The following is a 26,239-nucleotide window of genomic DNA, read 5'->3' as shown; positions in this document are numbered from 1 at the left end:
AAAATAATTGTTAGCTGCAGCCATAATTGCAGCACCTCTGAGGAAACACCTGAGTGAGTCCTGTCTGTGAGATAGTTAACAAATCTGAAATTTGAATGGCTGATGAAGCTTTTAACTGGTCAAATTAATAATAAGAAAGTCAATGCTGATCCTACTGATGTTGAAGTAGCAAAGAACACAAGTTTAGTTTTGTCTGCATTTGGAACAAGCTGCAGTTGACAAAGCTGCTCTTGTTCTTGCGTGCTTAAGATAAAACAAAAGCCTTGATAGAAGCTGCATCAGCCTAAAATGACAAGATGAGTTTGGAATATTCTGTCAAATGCAATTATATGTATATAATAAATGACAGTGGGCCCAAGACAGAAACTTGTGGGACTCCTTGTGAACTTGCAGTACCTCTGAGGTAACACACTCTGTTCTGCCTGTGAAATACTTTGCAAATATGAAGCTACAGCTAGTTAGCTTCGCTGGAAAGACTGGAGAGCAGGGGGAACAGTTAGCCTGGGTCTGTCTAAAGGTCACAAAATTCACCAATCAACAACAAACAATCAACAGAACTCCATGACAAGTGAACATCTGCTGAGGAAGACTGCAGTCGAAAGCTCCAGAAAAAGACTGCAGTTTGTGTTTGTATATACAGAGATAAATAAAGTGTTGTATTTTTCATTTTCACAAACACTTGATTGATCTGATAGGTGATCAATGTGTTGCTCAAGGGCACTTTAACATGTCATATTAGCTGGTGAGTGCATTAAACTTCTGACTTATTATTTACAGAAAAAGAAAAACAAGAATCTTTTCACACATTTATTGTATTTACTTGAATACAAAAGTGCAAAAAAGAGGAAAGAATTAAACAATTTCTTCCCCCAACAAATGAAAACATTTATTAAAAGTATTTTTTATAAAAGGGGAGGCACATTATCAGCAATTTAAAGTATCTTTTACCCAAAAGAAATCATTGTCAACTTGAGTTTCACTCTTGCTTGATGCAAGCAACAAACCGGTGCCAAGTGACAGGAGCTCAAAATTATGTAATACAAGAGTGTAAATCCTCTTGGTGCTGCAGTGCCAACCGGGACCTGGAGGGACCTGGTACCCCTGCTGGATTATCACAGTCTTATTAATGTACACAGAAAACACACTGGAGCGAGTCAGAGAGTGGATTATAGACCACGTCCTGGTTATTGTTGGTCAAAATAAAGAGAAATCACTCTGAGATTTAGGTTCTTGGTTTGGTGGCGAAGGTGAGGTAGCCAGTGTGACCTGGGATTTCTCTGGGCGGGGTCGTGGTCTTCATGGTGATGGGGGCCTGGTTTGGAGCAGAGGCGGGAGGCGGTTTCTCCGCGGTGTCGGGCTGATTCCGGGCAGACGGGTCGGGGCCAAAGTCCGGCAGCGGCAGGGAAACGGTGCGCACGTCGTGGACTCTCAGCAGGACCTCCAGGGTGCTGATCTCCTCGAAGCCCTGATCCATCAGAGCCTCACACGTCCTCTGAACCTGCTCGATGCACGGAGAGAACGAACACACCCGACCTCCTGCAGACACACAGAGAGAAATCAGTCGTTCAACAGTTAACAGTCAGTGACAAATATGTCTCCTCCTTTTGAGCAGCAAATGTTCTTTCCTTTGAGCCTGGCTGGTCCATTTTAATGTGTTGGTCCATCTTTCCACCACTTTGGTCCAGACTGCAATAACTCAACAGCTATTAGATGGACATGAAATTCTGTACAGACAGTAAATGTCCCCAGACACTGAATCATACAGACTTCAGTGATCCTCTGACTTTTCCTCTAGCGCCATTAGTAGGTCAAAGTTTGACTTTTTATCCAGTGAAACGGCAGCAGTGCCATTCGTGGCTCCCAGATGATGTATTCTAGTCTGACAAAATGAACTGAGATGTTCCAGAAGGGGTTTTATCTGTATTATATCTTTAATATATTTCTGAAAACATTTTAGGCGAGAAATGGGCAATGCAGTAACAAATTCTTGAATCATATTTGATCATCACTTCTTAGTTTTACAGTTTGATCTGAGTTTTGTGACTCGCTGGACGGACCTGCTGACTAGAGGCAACTGGATGGACCATCCACCAATGAGAGCAGCGAAATGTGTGACATATGACTTTTTAAATCTGGACTGGTGACACTCTTCTGTCAGCTACCATATAGAGCCCGCCCCATGTTAAATAAGCAGTTGTGATCGGCCCGACTGGATTCGAAGCTGGTGGAAGTTTGTCTGAATGGAACGGGGCCAGACGACGCTTCAGCCACAGGAAATGAAAATATGAGCTCAGCTTTTCTTCTTGTACCACCGTCAGATTGTCCTAAAATTAGTCTACGTTTAAATATACTCATGTTGAAAGCAAACCGTTTGACCAAAATTTAGATTAGATTAGCAAATAAAAAACTGAAAACCCAGTCATGAGATGGTCAACTCTTACCAACTAACCTGTTCACCTGTTGAATGTTTCAAACTGGTGTTTTTCTGAGCATTACACACTTTCTCAGTCTTTTGCTGCCGCTGTCCCAACTTGTTGCAGGCATCACATCCAGAATAAATATATATTTACAAATATCAATGAAACTGATGAGGTAAAACATTAAATATATTGTCTTTATCCCATTTTCAATCGAATATATGCCAAAAATTGTGCTTATGGTCTGAGCACAAACAGCTGAACTGATACAGTTTCCAATAACAGGACAGAGTTATACTGGGTTATTTGAGAAGTCTGGGAAAATGTCAGTGTGCGTGGTGATGAATTAATAATGACAGAGGCGCTGTTATTGCCTGAAGGAGACGGTTGCTTCAGCTCGATGAAAAAATGTCCACAACTGAGGATAAACGTGGCACAAAAAGGGAGTGTTAGTCCACCATATTTACTCCTGAAGTCTCTGCTGTCAAAATGTGCAACAGTCAGAAGCACTGACCTCTTCTTCTGGTCAATCTTCACAAACACTGAGTGCATCTAAGATCTGAACCATAATTAGGGACAGATACAGCAGCAGGGAGGGGTGAGAATCAATCAACAGTTGTGATTTACTCTCTAATTCTTTTAAAGATCCAGACTAGATCACTGCTGATCCACTTTACCTTGTTCTGGGGAGCCTGTGAGCAGAAGAACTGGACTGTCTGTGAGATTAAATCGAAGATTTAGGAATAAGGACACTCAAAAATATTACACAATTTAAGATTATTGCACGGTTACTGTGCCCAAGACACACATGATCGCTCTTTCAGGCAAATCACACTCAAAAAGGAGAGCAGAAGGTGTGCATTTTCATTGTTATCTCTGTGTGAAGTCTGCTAAAAAAACAACCACGGACGAAGATAAATCATCTAAACCAGTTTTATAAACTTAATATGGACTCGGGGGACATTTAGGCTCACTCAAAGGAAACCCATGATACTACTACTACTATTAATAATCTGTTTTTCTTACACTTTGAAAGCATATTTTCTTCCTTAACAAAGCAGGCTGGTGACCTGTCGGGCTCCGGGCTGTAGTTTGTGGATCATCGGGGGATGGGCCGGCGCTCTAATAAACACAGATCACGTCCTGGCTCTGGCCTCTCGGCTCTTAATGGAACCCCGCGGTGATCGCAGCAGGAGGCCGGAGCAACGAGCCAAGACAACTTTCACCGACTGACCTGAAGAACGAAGAATTTGACTCCGAACAGTGCAGCTGGGGATGGGAGGAGTTAGGGTTAACGAAACAAATGGAGTTTTTCAGGTTTTTTTCTACTCTAAAGCTTAACAGCTGAGAAATAATTTAAAAAGAAAAGTAGAAACAGAGAGAATGAGCTGTTTTGTCTCGGGGTGGATTTGCAGCATCACAATAAAGTGATGTCATTCTCTGAACATATCAGACTGTTCTGTTACCTTTACCCACTTAGTCATTATATCCATATTATTGATGAGTTATTTATCAAAAATCTCATTGTGTTAACATTTTGTAAAAGCACCAATACTCATCCCTACAAAATTACTACAATATTAACAGATACTGATAGATGTATTTGGTCAAAAATATTGTGATATTTGATTTTGTCCATACTGCACAGACCTATTTTATAAACTGCTGAAGAGTTTAATCTACAGGAACGTGTCATATTCTGGTATGTTATTTTAGAGAAAAGGTTTATCTCAAGATTACGTATGTTGTGACACAGCCTACAATTATCGAGATATTATATATAAACCATATCGCCGATATCAGGGCTCAACAATAAAGACTGTCGTCTTGCCTGGAGCAAGTAAAAGCCAGCCAGGTTAGTAATTCTAGTAACTCACTGGCCCGAATGGGCAAGTGGTAAAAAAGGAACCAAATTATTAAACTATTTCAATAATCAATTAATTATTGAAGCAATTTTTCATGCAAAATGGCAGAAATGCTGTTTTTAGCCTCTTAAATATGGAGATTTTACACCTTCTTTGTGGATTTTCATATTAAACTGAATATATTTATTTATGGACTGTCAAAACAAGACTTTGAAAAACTTTTTCACTGTCTTCTGAGATTTTATAGACACCAGAGCCCTACAGTAATCATGTCAATTAATTTAAGTCTTTGTTGTTATTTGCTAACTGCTAATAAATAAAACAGTTTGTACAGGAGTAAGTAATACTTGACTTTGGGCGAGTAGATATCTGACCCACCCGACCAGACAAGTGACAAAAACCCATTAACATTGAACACTGATATCCCACACTGGCCACAAAGAGCTTTGTTATCTGTATAGAAAGGGCACGAGAAGTGGGGCATCCAAGGGGCCACTGCCCCCCATACTGCCCCTACACTGGGCACACTCTTGCACTAAGATGTTCCAATCATTCCTGTCCACCCTGTGCATGTCCAGACTGCCAGCATGTCAGAAAAGATTTTTACTGGTATGTTCACGCTACAGACACGCTTTCATTTTAATCTATGCAGCTGTCTGCACGAGCTGCATCCAGGCTCGTGTCTCAGGTGTGTCACACAGGCGTAACTGCGATCTGAAGCATTTATTTACACTTCTACACTACACGCATGCAAAAACATGAGGCTCATGTCTAATTAAAAGACACGAATGAGTAGATTTATCTACATTTTGCAACTCAGGCTCTCTGCTCCAGTTTGTAATGTAGGTTAAAATATTCAGGCCTCAACAATGAGGATCGGCTGCTTGTAAAACATCATGTTGAGTTGGGAAATCTGGCAACTCGTGCTCGACCAGGCAAGTTGTCAAAATGAATTAAGCTATTAAAATATTTTGATCATTTCATTGTTTCAGTAATTTTTCATGCAAAATGTTATCAAATTAAACTGAAGATGTTTTGAGTTTCAGTCTGACAAATTGAGACATTTAAAGACGTCACCTTGGACTTTTATCGACGCTGCAGCCTGACATTAACCATCACAATTAACTTAAGTCTTTGCTGTTATTTGATAACCGCTAATAAATAAAACCATTTCTACAGAGGCAAGTAAAAATTAACATTGATGTTGAACCTTGAACAGCCATTAACCTTCAAGTGTAGCTGGAATCTTCCTATTCTACCTTTTACTGGCCACAATTTTGTTTTTTTCACCTATTGAGCATCAGAGGGTCACAGAACACATCTGTGTTGCAATCTGCCTGTTTAATCTTACTTAGTTAATCTGCCGTCACAGCTGCAGTAATAATGGGACACACACTGATGCTGGTGATTCAAACTTAAACTGAATTAGAGCTGCAGAGGTCTGCAGAGGGCAGCCTTGTTGAAGACTCCATTGTGTCTGATAAACATTACAGGAGACTCCGGGATGTTTCAGATAGCGGTCGTTCCTTCAGCTAACAGGACCAGTGTTCTCCCTCGAGACGACCATAAACACAACTCAATGGTCTCCTAGCAACGGGGACGAACACACGGGGAGGGGGTGAGTTGATGATTATACAAGGGCGTCTTGAGCTGTTATTAATAACCTCGAATATCAACCGTTGAGCCTACATCTGGGATCTTTACATGCGTGAAACTCCGATTCCTTATCAGGTTCATGAGTGTTTGCAGTCATGGGACATGTTTGCTTTAAGGTTGCATAATAGAAGTGTTTGAGCGAGCAGGGAGGGTTGGGTCTGTTAGGATCCAGGGTCCTTCTCAAAGAGCAGCCAAGCAGCCGGGCTGCTGGCCAAAACATTAGAAGAATTACAACTCTGCGGAAAAAAAAAAAAAAAAAAAAAGAAATATTTCACTGCCCCTCGTTTTACAGTTTGTCCACTGCAGAAAACCAGCTGGCAGTAACTTTATCTTGAGCCTGAGAACAGAACTGGAGTCAGTCTGTGCAGAAAACGGCCAACAAGGTGATGAACGTCGTGCCTCCTGTTGTGTCTACTCTGCAAACACCTCATCTTTGGAGGTTTTTTCACTCCAGCGACCAGTTAAATAAAAAACTAGCTTTCTATCATGTGGTCCACAACACCTCAGAACTTCTGTAGGTGAATTCTGTTAAAGTTTCTATCGTCTGTCCTTTGGCTGAAGTGTTTTAGGGGCACCGGTTCTCGGGTTGGCTCCAGCTCTCTGGAGAAAACATGCAGTCTGAATGATGGGAAGTAAATCAAGTCTTTCCTTATGGAGCCACTTTCACCAGCTCTCTCCCTGCAGCATAACCCTGTATGGTCATGGGACTGCTTCTGTAATGGCTGGACTCTATTTATCTGTATCTGTACGTGTGTGTGTGTGTGTGTGTGTGTGTGTGTGTGTGTGTGTGTGTGTGTGTGAGTGAGTGAGTGTGTGCATGCGAGGGTCAACAGCTCAGGAAAGGAATATGTAGCAGTGGCACCATAAAAGGGATTCAGAGAGGAGGAGAGAGAGCAGCATCTTCGCTCCTCCTGCATTCCTCTTCATATTGGGGCTTAATTTTTAAATTCATGCTGCATTTATGAGCCTCAGGAATATGAGCACGCCAGGCTTTTAAAGCTGTGATCATGTGCATCTTAACTGTGTTGAATAACTCTCTTTTTTAAGTTTACTGGATAACATGATTTCAGTATAAAGCTGGAGGTGGTTGTGATGGAAGCTTTTGATGTATATATATATATATATATATTTCTTTTTAACCCTTTGTGACACAAAGTATTGAGGGCTTTTTCATTTACTAAACACTAAAACGCTCAGGTTAGTACATGTGGTCACAAATCTGACATGCCAGATGATTTTTGGTGCCAATATTGACCTTGTATAGAGAATCAGGTAAGAGCTATGATGCAACAGATCCACATAAAACGGCGACTCTGTCTGCATCTTTCTGGGAGTTTTCTAAATGTTAACTTCCACTCAGCCGTTAGCAAAAAGCCATGCTGTAGTTCAGAGTGCTGATGTCCTCACATCCCTTAACTTTATATGCAGCAACGTCATCATGCAGAAACCTACAGTATAGCATTAAAACGTTCCAATTTTAAACATATATTTTACATATTTTAGTGCACATTTCTATTTTCATGATTCTTAACTTTTGCAGTATTTTTCTCCTCCTTGTATGAAGATATACAGTCGGCAATAAACCTGTTCCTAATTCTGATACACAAACTGTCTGAATGAAAACTTCCAGATATAGCAACTCAACTGTGATGGTGTCTTATTTAAAGGCTCTGTGCACCCACACAGGTTTATTCAGGCGTTTTGGCTGCGGAGATCTCAGGATAGTCTGGCTGTGTACAGATTAAAACCCTCTGAGTCTCTGTGGGAAAAATTTATGATCATGAAGGAATGTTTGAATATGAGTCTTATAGGAAAAGCCACAACATTCCTTTCTAATCATAAATTTATCCCACACAAGTGCACCCTCTGGGCAGGACTTTTTAAACTTACTCTACATTGTTATAAAATATCTCCACCAAGTTTAAAGCTGTGTGGTGGTCAAAGCACCCAAAATCTTTAATTCCCTCTTCCATCAGTATGACTTCACTCATACAATGCACAACATTTCACCTCAATAAACATTAAAAAACACTGAAAACAAAGCAAAAGATGATGCAAAAAGAGCATAAACTACTTCCTGCTGTAGATATGAGTCAGTTCTTGTCTCTGCATGACATGTTCGATGTGTACAGTGGCATTAAATGACGCTATGCAATGCAACCCATGTGTGTTGCACTTTCTGTAGTTTGCTGTTTGACTACATATCACTTTTCTCTCCATCGTTTCCTGGCGTCTCCATGTGGGTTATTATCCTGCAACATTCATCCTCTCTGGGGATCAATAAAGGATTATTATTATCTCATCTCAACAAAGTAGGCGGAAGACATGAACATACACGGTGCAAACGATCACTCAGATACCTGCAAACACCTGTTGATGCTGAGAAGATAGTGAGAAAGGACATGTTGCTATGTGCTCTTCTTATATCATATAAACTTTGACTTTACATCCAAACACTGACCACCTGAGCGAGCTGCCGACATGCCCAGACATGCTGCAGGTCCCGGTTGTCACAGACACCTCAACATGCTTTCTGCCTCAAAGGCTGGGTTTATTCTGTGACCAGGAACTAACAGAGTCGCTCACAAACACGCACACACACACACATAATGGCAAAGTTAATGAGAGCCGCGCTGGCGAGGATCGATGGTTGTTCAGGGAGTGCAGGGCGGGGCGACACGGCTGGAAGGGGGAAATAAATTCACTGGCTGGTATTTTAAAATGTGCTCAGTCACAGTCATGTTCCTGCTGAGGCACAGCGGAGTCACAGAGGAGTCAACATCAGGTGGTGGGGAACGTTCCTCTGAGGCCACATATACACACAAACACATGTACACATAACAAGCAAATGTTTTAATATTATGTCACCATAGTTAGGTCTTTATGTAATTCTAGTGTTAAGTCTATGAAGGTAAATTTAAAGATTAGATTTAATTAAGATTTATTAGTCCTGGTTCAAACCCCAGTGATGTTTTCTGCGATAATAACAAAAAGAAATGCAAGAATTTGCACAACACAGTCAGGTTTCCCAGAATGGACTGATTCAGACCAGTATTGTGTAAAACTGCTGACAACTGGGTGTAAGATTTACAACTGATGATGAAATAATAATAGTGACTAACAATGTGTTAATGGGAAATGTTCACAATTTAATCAAAACTGTGACATATTTCATTTTAAATGTTACACCCCTTAAGAGAAACTAGATATTTGCTGCTTTTTCTCCAGACGATTGTAAATTAAATATCTTTGGGTTTTGGACTCACTGACAAGATATCTGAAGTAAGACTACACCTAATGATTATTTACAATACTGATTAATTTGCAGATTTATGTTTTCTCATCAATCAATCGTTTGGTTTGGTCTCTAAAGTTTAAGGAAATAGTGATAAATGCCTTTCTCAATTTACTAAAAGCCAAAGGTGACATCACCAAATAGCTTGTCAAACAGTCTAAATGATCAAGATAGTAAGTTCACATCATAACGATCACATTAGACAAAGTAAAGCAGGAAATCCTCAAATTTAAGAAGCTGAAACCATCAAAAGTTTGGAAGCGTTGCTTGAAAAATGGCTTATTATTGATCCCGTCTTCATTTCGGGAAATTGTGGAGTAAATTATTCACTGTTATCTGACAACTTATTGATTAAATGATGGCAATAAACCAGCTGCTTGTTTCTTTGTGCTCATTTTAACAGCTCAGAAGTGTGGATGTTTTTCTTTTATCTTCTTTGGCACCTTCTCTTCTTCCCTCTGCTGCACTTAAAGACTGCTCACAGTGATACAGTGAGACACTGAGTGCATCTCATATCACTGCACCGTTTACACCTGTCGCACACATCAGAGGAAACACGTCTCCTCTGATGTGTGTGACACGGTGAGTGTGTGTCTTCACACACACGCATCAGGACGCTGCTGGTCTGCTGGGTTTCATGTAGGCAACAACATCATGCACGCATGATACACTGTCGGCAACAAATCCAGGTAAAACCACTGACATCCAACAGAAAATGGATACAGGCGACTGCAGTTAACTCACACTGTACGAGGAAACTGAAGATCAGTCAAACAGAAACTTTTTAAATAACCGAGACCACAGCTAACATAAAGGTGACAAAAACTGTGCAAAAGGTGACGAGTCTGCAGCTATTTCAATTGAAACTACATTACATCACTATTTACAACAAATTCCATTACATTTAAAACTTATTTTAATAAATTCTGCAGTAATTAATTAAATCTGGAAATCCTTAAGTTCTTCACCATTTGCTACAAGAAACAACTAATATTCATATCAGCCTTGTTTTTTGGTAACATAAAGGAGGTCATCGGTGTGAGCTTGAGGGACTCCACTGGATTTGACACAAACACATGCACACACTGTGGTGTCGTACCTTGTTTCTTCATAGCAGCCTTGGCGTGACCCACTGCCTCCCAGGGGCTGGGGATGTCCAGGAAGACGGCGTCTGCCACCCCGGTTACGCCAAACCCGTCCCTGCACACATCCTGGTTCCTGACGGTGACCAGATGATCCACGCGGTGCTCCTTGAACTCCTCTGCTACCTTCTCCGCCCGCTGCTGGTGGAACTCCACCGTGTGCAGGTGACCCGTGGGGGCGATGGTACGCAGGATGGCGTGGGAGAGTGAGCCGCTACCGGTCCCTGTAACACAAACACCACAGAGAGGATGAGAACAGCAGGGACTCAGATACACTTTGATGCTGTAAACATTTTGTGTGGACTTAAGTCTATCAAAGGACCTGGTGGTGAAAAGTTTGGTGCATGTTTGATAAAGACTAATGCACCTACAACCCCAACTCCAAAATTGGGACATCTTGCTTGATGTATGACTTTAGCTGCTCAACAGTCCAAGGTCTCTGTTGTTGTATTTTGTGCTTCATAATGCACCACACATTTTCAATGGGAGACAGGTCTGGACTGCAGGCAGGTCAGTCTGCTACCTGAACTCTTTTACTACGAAGACACGCTGTTGGAACACGTGCACAATGTGTCTTGGCATCGTCTCGCTGAAATAAGCAGGGACGTGTCTGAAAAAAGACGTCATCTGGATGGCAGCATATGTTGCTCCAAAACCTGTGTGAACCTTTCAGCATTAATGGGTCCTTCACAGATGGTTTCAGTCTTGCCCCTTACGTGCAGAGATTTCTCTGAGATCTTTTAATGATATTATGGATTGTAGTTGGTGAAATCCCTAAATTCCTTGCAATTAGGCATTGAGAAACATTCTTAAGACTGTTGGACTATTTGCCCACACAGTTTTTCATAAAGTGGTGAACTTTGCCTCGTCCATGCTTGTGAACAATTGTTTTAAGGACATTTCATGTCCAATCATGATACTGTCACCTGTCCAATTAACTTGTTTACCTGTCGAATGCTCGAATGTTTTCCACAGCTTTCCTGATCTTTTGTTGCTCCTGGCCCAACTTTTTTTTTTTTACATGCTGCAGGCAATTCAGAATGAGTGTACGAGTACAAGTTGAGAATGATTTGTAAATGACTGTATTATGCTTTTATTTATGTTTTACTTATGTTTTACACCACTTGCCAACTTTTTAGGACTCAAGGTTGTACTTGTCTAATATTACAGTTTGCTCTAGCACTAGGATGCATGTCCATGTTTGTGATTGGTCATATTTGAGAAACACCGGCCCTTTTATGTGAATGCACTCATGGTTAGACTGGGAAACCCTGAGTCATGTGACCACTCAGCATGATTGCTTTTGTTAGATTAAGTAAAGTCAGATAACAAAAAGATATCCTTGGTATGTTGAACATGCTTCATAGTACAGGCCTCAGGACAGACAAATGGAGGATCTGGAGCACTTTTTTGGACGTCAACAACAGGCCTCTCTGTGGCTCACATCACTATCAGGCCCTAAAGCCAGATAAAGAAAACATCCAACTCTCCTCAACAGTATTTTTTTTCTAAGTATAGTGTGGAATATAAAGCCAAGTAATCTCAGAAAAACTTAAACGTACATCTTGTTATGTCTCTGAAATGATGTTTGTACTTTTACTCCCTGATTTAGTCTAAACAAAGAGCTCACAGCTGTTACTACAACACACACCCACATCTTCACACTGCTTTTCTCTCCACTCTGGCTCATAAGTGGATGCTACATTTCTGAGTGGGCCCTCTTCGCCCCGCGGCGTTCTGCTTGGTCCTTAATGTTCTGCTAATGTGCAGTTTGTGAGAGAGTGATGCGAGTGTGTGCAATTTTACAAGAAGATAAATAACATCGGTCATGTGACTTGCAGTTAAGGGGGCGGGGGGGAATGGTGCATCGTGAATACAGTTAGACACCATCCACTACCCCTGCCCCGCTTCTTCTCCTCCTGACGTTACGTCACTGCCGCCTTTGTTAGTGTGGCGACAAAGAGGGCAATGTTTACCCCTCAGTAGCACTTTGACTTGCTAAAACCTCTCGCTACTGAGCTGGATGATTTGTGGCAGGAAACAAGAGTAAATGGGAAACTATGTGTGGATTTGGATGATTGTAGTAAACTGCCGGAGCGAGGACACACAGATGTAAATAAACACATTTCAGGTGAATGAAAAACCAACAACTGTAAGAAAACAAAACCAAATAAGCTTTTTGCTTGAACAGGAATAAAGACATCTTTTTTTTTTATCATTATGGCTGAAGTACTGACTGTCTGTTCTGTCTCTGCACTCAAAGTTCTGAGTAACTGGACTTTATGTTGATACACATTCAGTGACTCTACAAAAATATAAACCATGTGTCAATTCTGTGGTGATTTCTGAGGCTGTGTTTTTCATATTTAGGAGTGACCAATATGGTCCTAAAATAATATCACAATATTCTAGGGCAGTCGTGAGGGTCGTGACCCACAGCTGCAAATTTAAGATTTATATCTGCAGTATATCTTTTAAAAGAGTTTATAATATAGAGTTTATAAAGCATTTAAAATGCATATGTTCTTTTACTGATGAGGAAAAAACAAGAGCCTGTTAATTCTGCTTAAACATTTTTTTTTTTAATTTATAAATGAAAATGGTCTGTGAACTCAGCATAAATGCATTTATTAGTCATTTCTAAAGTATTTAATGTGTATATATTTTCAATAACCATGTTGAGATGAAATGCTGTAAAAATGGTCAGGACTGTTAATTTATGTACAAATTAACTCTTTCAACCAAAGATTTGTTGATGAGACCTGTTGTGAAATGGGTCGCAATGGTTTGTCATTTTTTTAAAAGTGGGTCCCCAGAAAAAAAGTTTGGGAAACGCTGATCTAAGGTATTTATTGGTTTTAGAGCTCATAACAGCTATTGAGCTCTCCCTGTAGGATTTTGTCTCTCATGCTCAAGGTAGTGAAATTTGTTGTGTTGCTTCTTTTGTTGTTATAATCTTCTTGCACTTTTTAGATATTACTGTATTTAATCGTACATCTGATCTTTTCTCTTCCACATCACTGAAGTCACTTCCCTGGAAACAACTCCCCCTCTGTAGAATTACCATTATCCCAATCTGATTTTTTTCTCCTCCTCAAAAAGTTCTAACGATACATCATTAACAATACAATGTGGCTCGCACCTAACTGGATTATATGCAGTGTTGTTACGTAGATTCTGAGAAACAATGACAACATGACAGATTTCAGTGAAATCTGGTGGAAAGATCTCATTTATTAAGCCATATAATTTTCCCATAACCACATACAAATTGAAATAAACTCAAGATATGAGTGAAAAACGAGCCTGAACACTTGCGACATGGTCAAGATACAACCACTATTTTAATTACAAATAACCTCTTAATTAAAGTCAATTATTCATTCAACCGTTGAGTCTACAAAATGTCAGACAATGGTTAGAAATGCAGTCCCCAGAGCCCAAGTGTCTTACTCTGCATGACTGACACCCAAAAACCAAAAGCTATTCAAATGACTATAACAGAAAACCAAGAAAAGCAGCAAATCTGGAAGCTGGAACCAGAGAATGGTTTGATTTTTGCTTGTTAACCATCTACACCTCCTCCTACATTTCATCTCTACATGGCCCTGCAGCAACATGATAAATTCAAATAGTCATACAGTGTGATACAATGAAACTGAACCACAAACTACAGCCTCACATAGCCTGTCATGCAGGCAGAGCAGATCGATCCTCATCTGTAAAGTTGAGTTTACTGTTGAGAGGAAATGGCCATGCAGAGTTCCGTCTGAGTGATGGGAGAGAGCTCTAACTCTGTCTGAACTCAAGCCGCATAAACAACCGATCAATCAACACAGAACCAACTCTGGACCCCAGGCATCATGCCAGGGTGCTGACGGGTCCATTTTCCATCCTGGTTTATCCTCATGCACAGGATGGGAAATAGCCACAGCCACCGGAAATACATTCAACATCAGGAGTTGTGTCTAAAAAAATATGACAAAAATGTTTAAATGCAAAATGCATTTTCATTTATCAGCTGAGGGATCTGAGAGCACAAAGTGAATTTTCCAACCAAATGGTAGAATCTGGGAAATGGCAAATTTAATAAAAGGGATCTGGTCCTGTAAAAATAAATAAATAAATAAATAAATAAATAAATAAAAAAAAAAAAAATAATATATATATATATATATATATAAATAAATATGTATGTATGTATATATATATATATATATATATATATATATATATATATATATATATATATATATATATATATATATATATGTATATATATGTATATATATATATATATATATATATATATATATATATATATATATATATATGTAAGACAGTCAGTCTTAAAGTTAAAAAAGCTGGACTGCTTATCGTCTATTTCCCAGGCTGAAACACAGTTTAGTTCAGGTCAGAGATGAACACATTAGTCAGTATTGGATGGTTGCTGGTTTGATAGGAGCCAAAGACAGATCGAAGATAGAAGTGACAATCTGTACAAGAAAAACGAAACAGGAGGACCACATCATAACAGCTGCCTGAAGTCGTCATGTCAGCTGAGTGGAATCAGTGTTTAAACTGATGAAGTATCATAAAAAGGACAATGATGAAGTTATTCATGGATGAAGTGCCAAAAACACGAGTGCTGGAAACAAGAACACAAAAAAAATGTTCCAGCAAAGATGAAGCATGAAACACTCCCACCACACAGCAACAAAAGCACCGAGAACATTGTGACAAACTCTTTCCAAAGTTAAAAATGTCAGGTTTTGATGCTCCATGTGAGAAGCTCTTGAATCATTCCTGACTCAGTACGGGACATTATGGGCATTTAACCTTTTTTTGCACTTGTTCTCAGACACAGTGTGCTTTTATCTCAATGTTAACATTGGCATGCTAAGAAGCTCACAATAACAATGGCAACATGCTGATGTTAAGCATGTATAATGTTCATCATATTAACTCGGCATGTATTGAAAAATCCCAGCGGTATGATTTTCAATACTGTCCTAAATACAGAAGCACCTGTTTGCACAATGCAATACAGCAACCTCCTCTCAGTTTAATACAGTTTATGCCACTAGGGGACAGTCTTTGTACTGGTGGACAGAGCAGCATAAACTAAGCTGAGAAAAATGGTGTCTGGAGGGTAAGTTTACAGTAAAAACTGGTAAAAAAAGAAGAAAAATGCCCCTGTTGAAACATCCAAGCCTGCAACTCAGGTCAGAGTAGCAAAGTACTGGATAAATTCTGTTCTGGTGATGGCGCTACAGGTCCAGTAAGGGGGTCAGTTATAACACTGTAACTGGAAATACATCCAAAAGCTGCCAAGACATTTCAGTGAAAACCACAAACATCGACCTCTGAAGAATCTCAGAAACCATCAGCTATTGTCTGATAGCAATTTAGCCTCTGGGGGCGATGGTTTATGTTTCAGGGCTTCTGGTGTGGCCAGTGGATATCTAGATAACATGGATATCCAGGCCAGGAGTTCCTCTTCCATGCACTGGTCACTGTTTACAGTCTGATTAGCAATTTGAGACGAGAGAACGGAGATGGTGAATAATCTCTATAAAGAGCAGATAAAAAAATTTAAAAAGCAGATAAAAAGCTACACTGTTCTCAGATGACAGCTGATAGGCTTCAAGAGTGCATTTCAGCCCACATGTTCTTTTGTTCTTTTGTTAACCTGCATGCAACCAAAGTCTGCTGAAACATGATTGGTCAATACTACCGACTACAAATGGAAAGAAGAGCACCTTCAATAATAAAATCTTGTCCCTTGCCTACAGATTCTGCAGATATTTGAGATTAACCTCAGAGTAACACTTCAGTCATTAGGATGCTTCATCTGGGAAACATGAATGTTTGTACAAAATCCATACAGTGAATGTGCAGCTAATTCACTGGATAAATTAAATTTTGACCTGCTAGTGGCACAAGCTAGCTAGCAAAAGTTACAAGGATTCACCATCTGGAGACCAGGGGTGGTGTTACAGAAATTTTCACATCTAAAGTCTAGGAAAAGTCTAAGATAAGATTTTTCCCATTTTAGTATCACAGAAGCAAATGCTAACCAACTTTAGGAATTCTATCATATCTTAGGGTCTTATTTCAGGTCAGGAAATCCAAACTAGCTTCCCAGATCCAACGTCTTATCAATTTTTATGTCTTGTTACCTGGCAACCGGCACTATTTCTCAAATCTCAAACAACTTGAATACATTGAAAATGTACAAAAAAAGAAGCAAAACAAGAATGAGCACTTGACTTCTACGCAAAAGGAACTGCTCATCACTAATGGGTTTTGGTTTCCTAAATCAGGCCCTACCCTTACAGTAATTACCATGGTTACAAAACAGATTAGATCTGAAAGTTAGGAAGTTTCTGTAACACAGCCATGGGAATGTTTTTATACACAGGGTCATTAAAATAGTTGTCAAACAGCTGAGATATTTCAGTCTAGACCAAAGTGGCTGACCAACCCTGCCATCCTTAGAGACATGTCACTGTCATCATGATCTGGTTCATGAAATAAAGAAGTGGTATTCAACATTTGTACTTCAGGTTTCATGGAGAGGAAATAGAACTTAGTTTGACCCCTTGAACGTGTGTCAGGTACAGGATCTGGAGCTGGTTTTTGGGAGATTTTGTGCAACATTAACCAGTAGCTCTTTAATAAGGACAATAACACACTGAAATCTCAGCACACAGTTTGTCGTAGGTGTACTGAAGAGGAGAATATTACACAAATGACGATAATACTGTCCTTTAATGAAAGCTTTGCTTTGATGCAAATGCTCACAGAAACCTGTGACTCATATGAATGTTTGTAATCGGCTCACAGAACAAGACGTCAAGTCAGTGGGCAGCGTCTGTACGAGAAGAAGCTGTGACAGAAGAGGATGGAAATGTGGTGGAGGAGGGGACTGCTGGCCTGAACTGCAGGTCACCGCTGGTTTCTGTTCTCCATTTACAGCTAGATAACATGGAGGCTGTCTGGAAGAGAAGTCAAACCAGGCTGGAGGTCAAATAACTTTTCCCAGCAGGCAATTTTAGAAAGTGAAAGTACGAGTGTAACGTCCACCATTAAACAACTTCTGTGGCTGTACACTGAGTAAAACACACAACCCCAACATGTTGTACTGAATCAGCCTGGAAGCCGACTGTAGGTGGTTCTTCTAGCACAGTGACTGTTTGCTGCTATGAAGTACAAATTGACAAATGAACATTTTTTAAGGCTGATGATGAATAATTTTACAGATACTTTGTATTTAAGCAGCCAATTACCATCCCACAGCAGCCACAATAATTAGACCATCAAAAGATACTTTAGAACTGTAAAAAAAAAAAAATAAATAAAAAAAAATAAAAAGTTATGGTATTTTCTGCTTGAGAAATGACTTGAATGATGGATGTCTGATCAGCTTGGAGGTTTTCTCTAAATTAAATATTTTTTTTCTAAAGCAAAGCAAAGTCAGAATTCAAGTCCATTTGATTAGCTTTTAATTTATTTAAACTAAGTGACAATTTTCAGGAAAAACTTAAGTTCTTGTCATACAGATTCAGATCTGGAACAACCACAAGTATAAAGGGCCATTCACACCAAGAACTATAACTATTGTTTGGTGTGGACGGCCCTTGAAGTTTAGCAAACTTAAAGGTTTCCAGTGGAGATTTGACTTCTACTGTAACAGTGCTATGGAGCTGTTATCCTATGAGTGGGTTCAACTTTTGTTTATCTTGTGCATGCACGACGCATACGCACGTGGGTGACACTACACACAGTCCTTACACACTACTACACTGATCTACAGGTGGCAACAGGCCAAGATATGCTGCAATGCACCAGCAAAGGCAGAGAAGAAGCCTGCCGGCTCGTAAACACGGATGTACAGAATGCAGGATGTAGGGGCGTCCAGGCAGCTCAATAGAAGCGTGCGTCCCATGTACTGAGGCTGAGTCATCTGCAGCAGCAGTGGGTTCGATTTCAGCCTGTGGCAGCTCTTTGTTTACTGCATGTCATCACCCACTCTCTCTCCCCCTTTCCCGTCCTAACTCCAGCTCTCCTGTGAGGACTGAAATGCACTCAACATGATTGTTAAGAGCTCAAAGATACACACAATGTGCTTAGGTGATGGACACTGAATTTTAACACACCAAAATCTGTTGTTCTTCCCGCATCCAGCATGTTACAGTGATGTCATTGATTTCAGGGAAGTACAACCGGCTGTTTCGGCAGGGGTTTCTAGTCTCCAACTCTGGGTAGCCAAGTTTTAGCTATAGGCTAGGGTGATGGTATACCCGCAATGCATCCTGGTACATGTAGGCACCATTGGCACAATTTAGCAAGTAGGAGATCTTAGTTTTCTTGGTTGATATAGCAACACTGAGGAATTCATTGCTTCAGTGGACTACATTAACCATCAACACCAAAAACATGAAAAGTGCCAAATTTGTAAAAGTGTCTTATTTTAAAATAATTTCTGTCCAAACATCAAGCAGCTTTCTGAGAGGCTATGCAACCAAATTTTGCACGTTTGCACAGATTCAGTGGTAAAATTACATCAGTGGTTCTCTGACTTTTCGTGCTCAAGGCACACCAAAACCGGGGTCTACTTAAACAAAATATTTTTTTAAAGATTATTTTTTGGTGCCTTTACTTGACAGGGACAGTTGAAGATTGGACAAGAATGAGGGTAGAGAAGGGATGAATCACAGTAAATGGACTGCAGTCCAACCCGTGGCTGCTGCAGAGGAGTGACAGTCTCAGTACATGGAGCGCATGTTCTACCCATTGAGCTACAGGGGAACCCCAACAGCAGATATTTAGAGGGGTATAAAATTTTAACCTGACATGCCAGATGGTTTGTTACACAGAACCATCTGGGAAGTCGTCCGTAGAAACTGTTTGGAAAAGGGTGGGCAGACGAGTCACTTCCATGGATGCTTCTCGCTGTCATCACAACTAAAATCCCTTCCTAGGCCGCTGATTGGCTCACACCACTTTTGATGCGGACACAAACTGATAACTTGAAGCCTGGCAAGATGGATTCTCACGTGATCTCGTGATCTCATGATCTCGCAAATCCAGCTGCCTCACAGGGTAACTAAAATTTTGCTTTGTATTGGGAAATGTGTATGAAGTTCTGATATAGAATATTAAAAATTAATTCATAACTTTTTGTATAGTTGTACATTACAAAAACAATGGTTCTTCCAGTACCCACTGTACACCAGGGCTTGAATGCAAAAACAAGCCAGAAGTTCTGTCACTGCTCGTACTTCTATACCACCTTTGAGCCACCTGGCCGGTTGAACTTGACATTTTTACAAAGTCTCCATACTATGACTCAAAAGCCCTTGAGCTACAGTATTTGCTTAGTGGGCTGGCACTGAAACCTGCTTGATGTGAAGCACTGATACAGGTAGAAAAAAGTTAAACACACAGTAAACAGCTGGCTACAAATACTTACACAGCCAGAACAGTCTGCCTCCAAGGTGACTCCCCTACATGACCGAATGCTCCTTCAGCAGGCTCGGCATGTAGGCCGAGTGAAAGCAAAATTATCACCTCTAATCGCTGCATGTTTATCCAGCCCACTGACAAAAAGTCTCTGCTCCAAACGACAGCACATACTGTTTATAGGCTATCACGCTGAACATTATGAGTCACCACTGTGTCGTACAAACGCTGATTAGCACCTCATCGACACATAATGACACTTCAGTGTTGTTGCTGTGTGCAGATAATAAAATGCTGAATTCCAGAGGTAATTTAATAAACCAGGCATTTAATCTGATATTCAAACCATTATTCCTCCTAATTTGAATATGATAAGACTTCCAGAGAGATGGTTTTAATCTAATGCTGTTAATGGTAAACTTACTTTAATAAAGGCCAGTGTAATGTGATGCCAAAGCAGATAGTGCAGCTCTCTCCATACTGCTGGTGTGTGTGCTGACTAAACAGATTTCCCACAGAGCTCATTCATCACCCTCGAGACCCCTCCTGTCTCAACGTGCACACGCAGACACATGCACACCATTCTACAATCAATAAAGTGACATGCGCAGGGCTGCCAGCAGTAAAACATGATGAAGCACTGCACCACATTAACATCCTCTCCCTCCCATCCCCCTAACCACCCTTGGACTGGCAGAAGCGGCTACTCAAAAACACACCCCAGAGTGACTGCAATTAAATAAATGGAGGGTGACCGATGGAGCTGAAGCGGTGACCAGATCAGGAGCGGAGAGAAATTCAAGAGGTAAGACAAAAAGTCACAAATACCGTGTTACATAATTCTATTTTGACACATCTGCACCTATCACATGATGCTCGCTATCAACACCTGAGGCTCTATGGAACAAAACATCAGACTGAAAGGTGTGAACAGGACAATTAAAATCAGGTGCAGTGGAAAAGATCTGAGGCCTTAATAAGTAAGAAAATATAGGCAGCAATAGAAGAAAACATCCCACGTCCCATGTGAGACCTACTGAACATAAAACTGGTTTTGATGCAAGCAGTTCCACCTTATAGATACTCAGTGTAGGTTATGATTTATAGTTCAGCATCAGATTTGTTCTTGATGCATCAATTACTGTGAGGTTCCTTTAACAACAACAAAAGTTACTTTCAGGCACTTCATTTTAATTGTGACATCTGCAAAGAGTGGTGACTCATAATGTTCAGCATGATAGCCTATGTATTGCTAGCCTCTTTGCTAAACCACCCATCAGTGACATCTCACTGAAGGCCCTTTCAACCTGGTTGAGCTTTGGGTGCAGGCTCGTCAAGCGGTGCACAGCTCACGCTTTTGCTCAATGCATGGACAAGCCACCGTGACACTGTGCAAGCCATTTTAAATAATGAGTTTCACGGCACACTGGTGCTGTTGTCATGTTGTGCCTCAAACCACATATTTCAGCCTGAAATCTCTTTGAAACTGGGCACTATCCAGGCAGAGTTAATGGACCAAATGATGATAATATCATATGAAAAGTAACATTAGCAAGAAGCTTCTTTTGGTTTGTTTGAGAGAGAGAGAGAAAAGAAAGAGTGCACAGAGATGGTTGATCAAGGTAGAGACTGAATGAGGAGGGGGAGCGGTGGAGACAATGCAAGCAAATCACAGAAATTAAATGTTATTTTCTGATTGTTTCACAGTGGTTATGTTCGAAGCACAAACACTCCAAAACCCTCAAAACCACCAGACAACCCTGTGCTAATCACCGCAACACCTGAATGCAGTCCAATATGCAGCCCTCCCCCCAAACAAAACAATGTCCTTGTCCATCAGCAATATTTCACTGTGGATATCGTCATACGCTAATCTGGTAGACACTGCTCAACTCTAGTGCACAGTGGGTTTGCTGTGGAGATAGCTTTACTAAATGCGTGTTGCTGAAAACCTGAGGATCATTAAGCAGCTTACTAAGACTTTCTCAAGTTTTACACAATGTCCACCTGTGAGAATACAGCGGTGTCCACCAGCACAGCAATGATATGTGGTTAAATTTTAGCAAGGGCGTATCCTAGAATTTAGCTGAAATGCTGAGCCCTAAAAATGTTTTCTCCTCTCTTCTCCTGCTGATTTCCTTTGGTATGAGGCTTTTAAGACCAGCCAGGCTGATAGATATGAACATGCTGTGTGCTGCAGTCCAGACAGTTTCCTCTTGTTTCCATTTACAACCACCGACATGCAAAGTGTCACAGTGCAGCTTCACAGAACAGAGCCCTTATTGAAGACAGAATATTGAGACCAGATATAATCCATTTAATTATTCATACCAGCTTTCAACAAATCAATTAAAACACATTTTTGTATAAATGTGAATCATACTTATAGCTTCAATAAAACTGAAACTAAAACTAAAAACTATTACCATATATGATATTATACTCAGTGCCACTTTCTTTCAATCTACTGTTATTTAGCATCATTTATGTCTTGGTCATGCATTCAGTTAAAGCCTTACAGGAGTTTCCAGGACATAATGGAGCCCAGTGAATATGCTGAATGCCTCAGAGACACGTTCTTGTCTTCTTAAATACATTCCTAGCAGTCGCACTGGACTACCCTGTGATTATCTGTGTGTGTTATGATTTCATTTATCATTGTTGAAAAGAAACAGACAGCCACAGGTTGATTTACATTTAAATTAGTGTTAGCAATAAGGCTAACGTGCTATTTCTCTTGATTTAACCTATATTTGTCTTGAATGTGAAGTAATGCTCACCTGACTCGCAGACGATGGATCCCGGCTTCAGCTCTAGCATCATGGTGATGGTGGCGATGTCGGTGGTGTAGAGGATCTGTGTGCGGTGTGGCAGGGTGACCGTCCACAGCTCGGCCGTGGGGTGAAGCACGTGGACCCACCCACCTTTGCTGCAGGTGACCTTCGACCCGTAACGCTGACCGATCAGGTCCGTGGAATGGCGAATGACACCGTAGCGCGTCTGCGTCTGGGCACCCTGCTGCACCTTAACCGGCATCATGGACTCATGGCCCAGGTAGACGATGGCGACGTCCCCGTCCTGAATGAAGTCCGAGTACTCCACAAAACTCATGGTGAGCACTGATACTCTATAACAGGGAGGCAGGAGAGTAAAAAAAAAGTACTTTACTTAAAACAGGCAAAAATCTTCCCAGCATTACATTGTATATTATTTTGCATATATGCCTGACACATTCTTTTTGGTCAGAAAAATACAAAACGCAGACATCTTTACCTACACATGAAGCAATATTTAAATATAATTTGTTGCTCTAGGTAAGGATGGCAAATTTCTTCCTTGAACTGAGCATATTTCAAGCTTGTTAATGTATTTATTTTGCGTTCTTGTTGCCTGCACATGCCATCAGATATGAGTTTGAGTCTCTTACAAGTAAGGGACCAAATCCTTGACATGTATTTATTTTCTAATATGGAAGTAAATGGGTATCCTCTATGTCACCAAATGTAAGAAAACATTGTTTTTACATTGGCAAAAATAGGAATTATTTTTACCACATCATGCAGCCCTAAATCTAACCATGCCACTGCCTCTGAGGCCCACCTATGGGCTGCAGCCATCTAGTTGAGAATGCCCGTTCTATGTCACAGTGCATCCAATATATAATACTAACATGCTATTTAGTACACTAAAACAATATCTCAGATTTCCTACTATGTTGGCAACCAGTAGTACAAAAGTTACATACTGTTTCTGAGGAAATATTACAGTACATAAGCACTAGACACTACGCAAAAATATATGTCCCACAATGCAATCCAGTAGTGACAACAACAAGAAGAACATAACAAAGATGGACAAATCAAATATAGATAAAATGCTGCCTATAAAACTAAAAAAAAAAAAAAAAAAAAAAAAAAAAAATAGAAACATACAGCATTATTTGCTGTCAAAAAAGTTTTCATAATGTTTTGTATTGGATAATACTAATATAACCCAAAATAGCTGTCAAAGGCCAATATCAGCTGAGCGATAAACCTGTCTGACCCTAGTTACCACAATTACACATCTCAAACTAGGAAGAAGGCTCTCAGGAAGTGTAGTGATAGTGGCTGAGCAATGAAGCAAATCAAACAGCCACTTGTCAACCTTTTTTTCATGGCTGGTACAACTTTTGGTCCCTGTCTATTTACACAAAAGTACTGAATAATAGTACACATTTAGGGTGCTGTACACTGCTGATTTTGGACAATGTGTGTGCATCCTTACAAAAGTGGATACTGTCAGTAGTTTAGTTATAACTTAACAGTCCCCTGCTGCTGCTGTTGCTGTATCTGCTCCTGGCTGCTGCGCAGCAGTTGCCATCGTTGCCATGGTAACCACATCAATTTCTTCTAAAAAGTACTATTTTTCAAATTGAAGAACAACGATCGTTTAATTTAATTTAGTAGCAGTTAGGTTAACAGCTTCACTTCGGAAAGACACAAGAGGACTCGCTTTGTGTTTTCACGACAGAGAAACGGACGGAAACATGGCAAGATACATCGAGAAAATGTGAGTGAAATTAATTTATGCTAACTCTATTCAGTTAATGTTACATTTACAGTGTTTCATGGAGAAAATTGGGGTTGAGTCGAAGTCTGTTTCCGCTCCCAATGAGCAGAGTTTCTTGCATTGTCATTCCCCATGATTGGGGGTTAACTTGATATTGAGTTTTGATTTGGAGTCACAAAATGTAGCTAGCTTAGCATAATTAATTGGTTGAGGTTAGCTAACAGAAATAGTCTCAAATTAAAGTACGAATAACACAAGTCGATAGAAAAACAGACCTCGACACAACACCCGAAGAAGGTTTTCTGTACCGTTAAGTAGCTAACTTAGCGATTAAATCATCCTAACTGACGCTAACTGTCAAAACTGTCAGGTAGTCTAGCTAAGTTAGCTAACGTTTACGTTCAAGTTATTTGGGTCAGTTTCGAATTCATTGACACAATTTCTAACTTTGCTTTCTAAATTTTAGACACACTAACAAGGTTTCTAACCTCAAACATACAGAAAGGTCACAGTACAAAAACTGTTTAACGTCGCTAGCTCACTGGATTTAATTGAATTTTGTATTTTAAGCGCCGGTTCGACATGCTAACTAGCTAACATGCTAACGTTAGCTACCGCAGCCGTTACTCTTCGTACGTGACAGAACCGTTGGTGACTCTCGGCCTACCTTCACCAGAAGTGTCGTTTCTTGTCTTCTGCGTTCAAACGAAAACAAACTACAGTCCGTTAACGACAAAATCAGCTCTAAATGTTGTTGAATGTTTCTGTGTAGAGCGCTGACAGCTGCCCATTCATTCCACACACACACGTGGTGTTGTTTTCAGAGGAAGTTGAGCAGTCGGCAACGGAAACTGAGCAGCTTCGTTGATCAGTAAACTCTCTACAGCTAAAAAGTGTATTCAAAGAGGACGGACAGATGATTTATAAATCTGCTTTTCACCCTCTGACGCCGCAAATGTTATATGTTATGTTGTAAACGAATATTACATCATTTTTAAACTGTTGTATTCCAAATAGATATTGTATTAATAATACAGTAAAAGAAGGACCCCCAAGATTTCACATCAATTTTACCCAAAGATAGAAAAATGGTTAAATATAGAATATAGCTAGTTACATGTTGGTTTTGCAATTCAGATAAATAGATAGATTTTGGAATGATATGCAAAAATATTTCTAATTATAACATGGGTATTAATGTCCATGGGCTGGCTAGTAGCTAATATGAATTATCTAATTCAGCTTCTAATTATTAATGGCAAATTCCACGTCCATAAAATTAAATGGACCGTCACAAATCTCTGCTTCCACTGATTTGATGTTGAACTCAAGCAATATGATTCATTTTAATTTTTCTTTTTATTTGGACTCTTAATGAAGGTACAAAGTTGTTTTTAATTGTGCCTTTGTTATACATCTTTGCTGTAGATAGAATACAGATAGAGAAATTTTAGTAAAATCAGTGACACCACACTGTAAAAACACTACATTACAAGTAAAAGTCATGTGTTTGTAAATTTATTTAAGTAAACGTACTTAGAAATGTTTCCTAAAGCATCAGAAGTGGAAATTATGCACAAAAAAAATCTCCCTAATGTCACATATAAGTGATATATTATAATTTTGGATTATTATTACTATGAGGTGCAAGGAAATAAAATACCTTGGCCATTTTCTCAGTGGTGATTTGACTGATAATAGAGATATTTTTGAATTGAATTGAACTGAATTCAATTACTGATGCTTTTATTTAAAAATAGGATTTTCCTGTTGTTGGTACAGGTGGTATTTCTCTCTTTTTTAAAATTGATGATATGATGGGTAATTTAAAACAAACGCTTTATG

The 26,239-nt window shown here is 39.9% G+C and overlaps 1 protein-coding gene across 1 annotated transcript; it reads right to left on the bottom strand.

The window, feature by feature from the left end:
- Positions 1-794: 794 nt before the first annotated feature.
- Positions 795-25,235, bottom strand: trmt61a (tRNA methyltransferase 61A). Its single transcript, XM_084742832.1, has 4 exons — positions 25,062-25,235; positions 22,624-22,970; positions 10,333-10,599; positions 795-1,536 (listed from the first exon to the last, which is right to left on the bottom strand). The coding sequence occupies exons 2-4, from the start codon at positions 22,952-22,954 to the stop codon at positions 1,223-1,225; spliced, it is 912 nt and encodes a 303-aa protein (XP_084598958.1). The 5' UTR covers positions 22,955-22,970; positions 25,062-25,235; the 3' UTR covers positions 795-1,222.
- Positions 25,236-26,239: the final 1,004 nt, after the last annotated feature.

This window comes from Lutjanus erythropterus, chromosome 18 (assembly GCF_056507025.1).
Source record: "Lutjanus erythropterus isolate fLutEry1 chromosome 18, fLutEry1.hap2, whole genome shotgun sequence".
In the NCBI taxonomy this organism is placed as follows: Eukaryota; Metazoa; Chordata; class Actinopteri; order Lutjaniformes; family Lutjanidae; genus Lutjanus; species Lutjanus erythropterus.
This window is presented reverse-complemented; position numbering and strand designations above follow the sequence as displayed.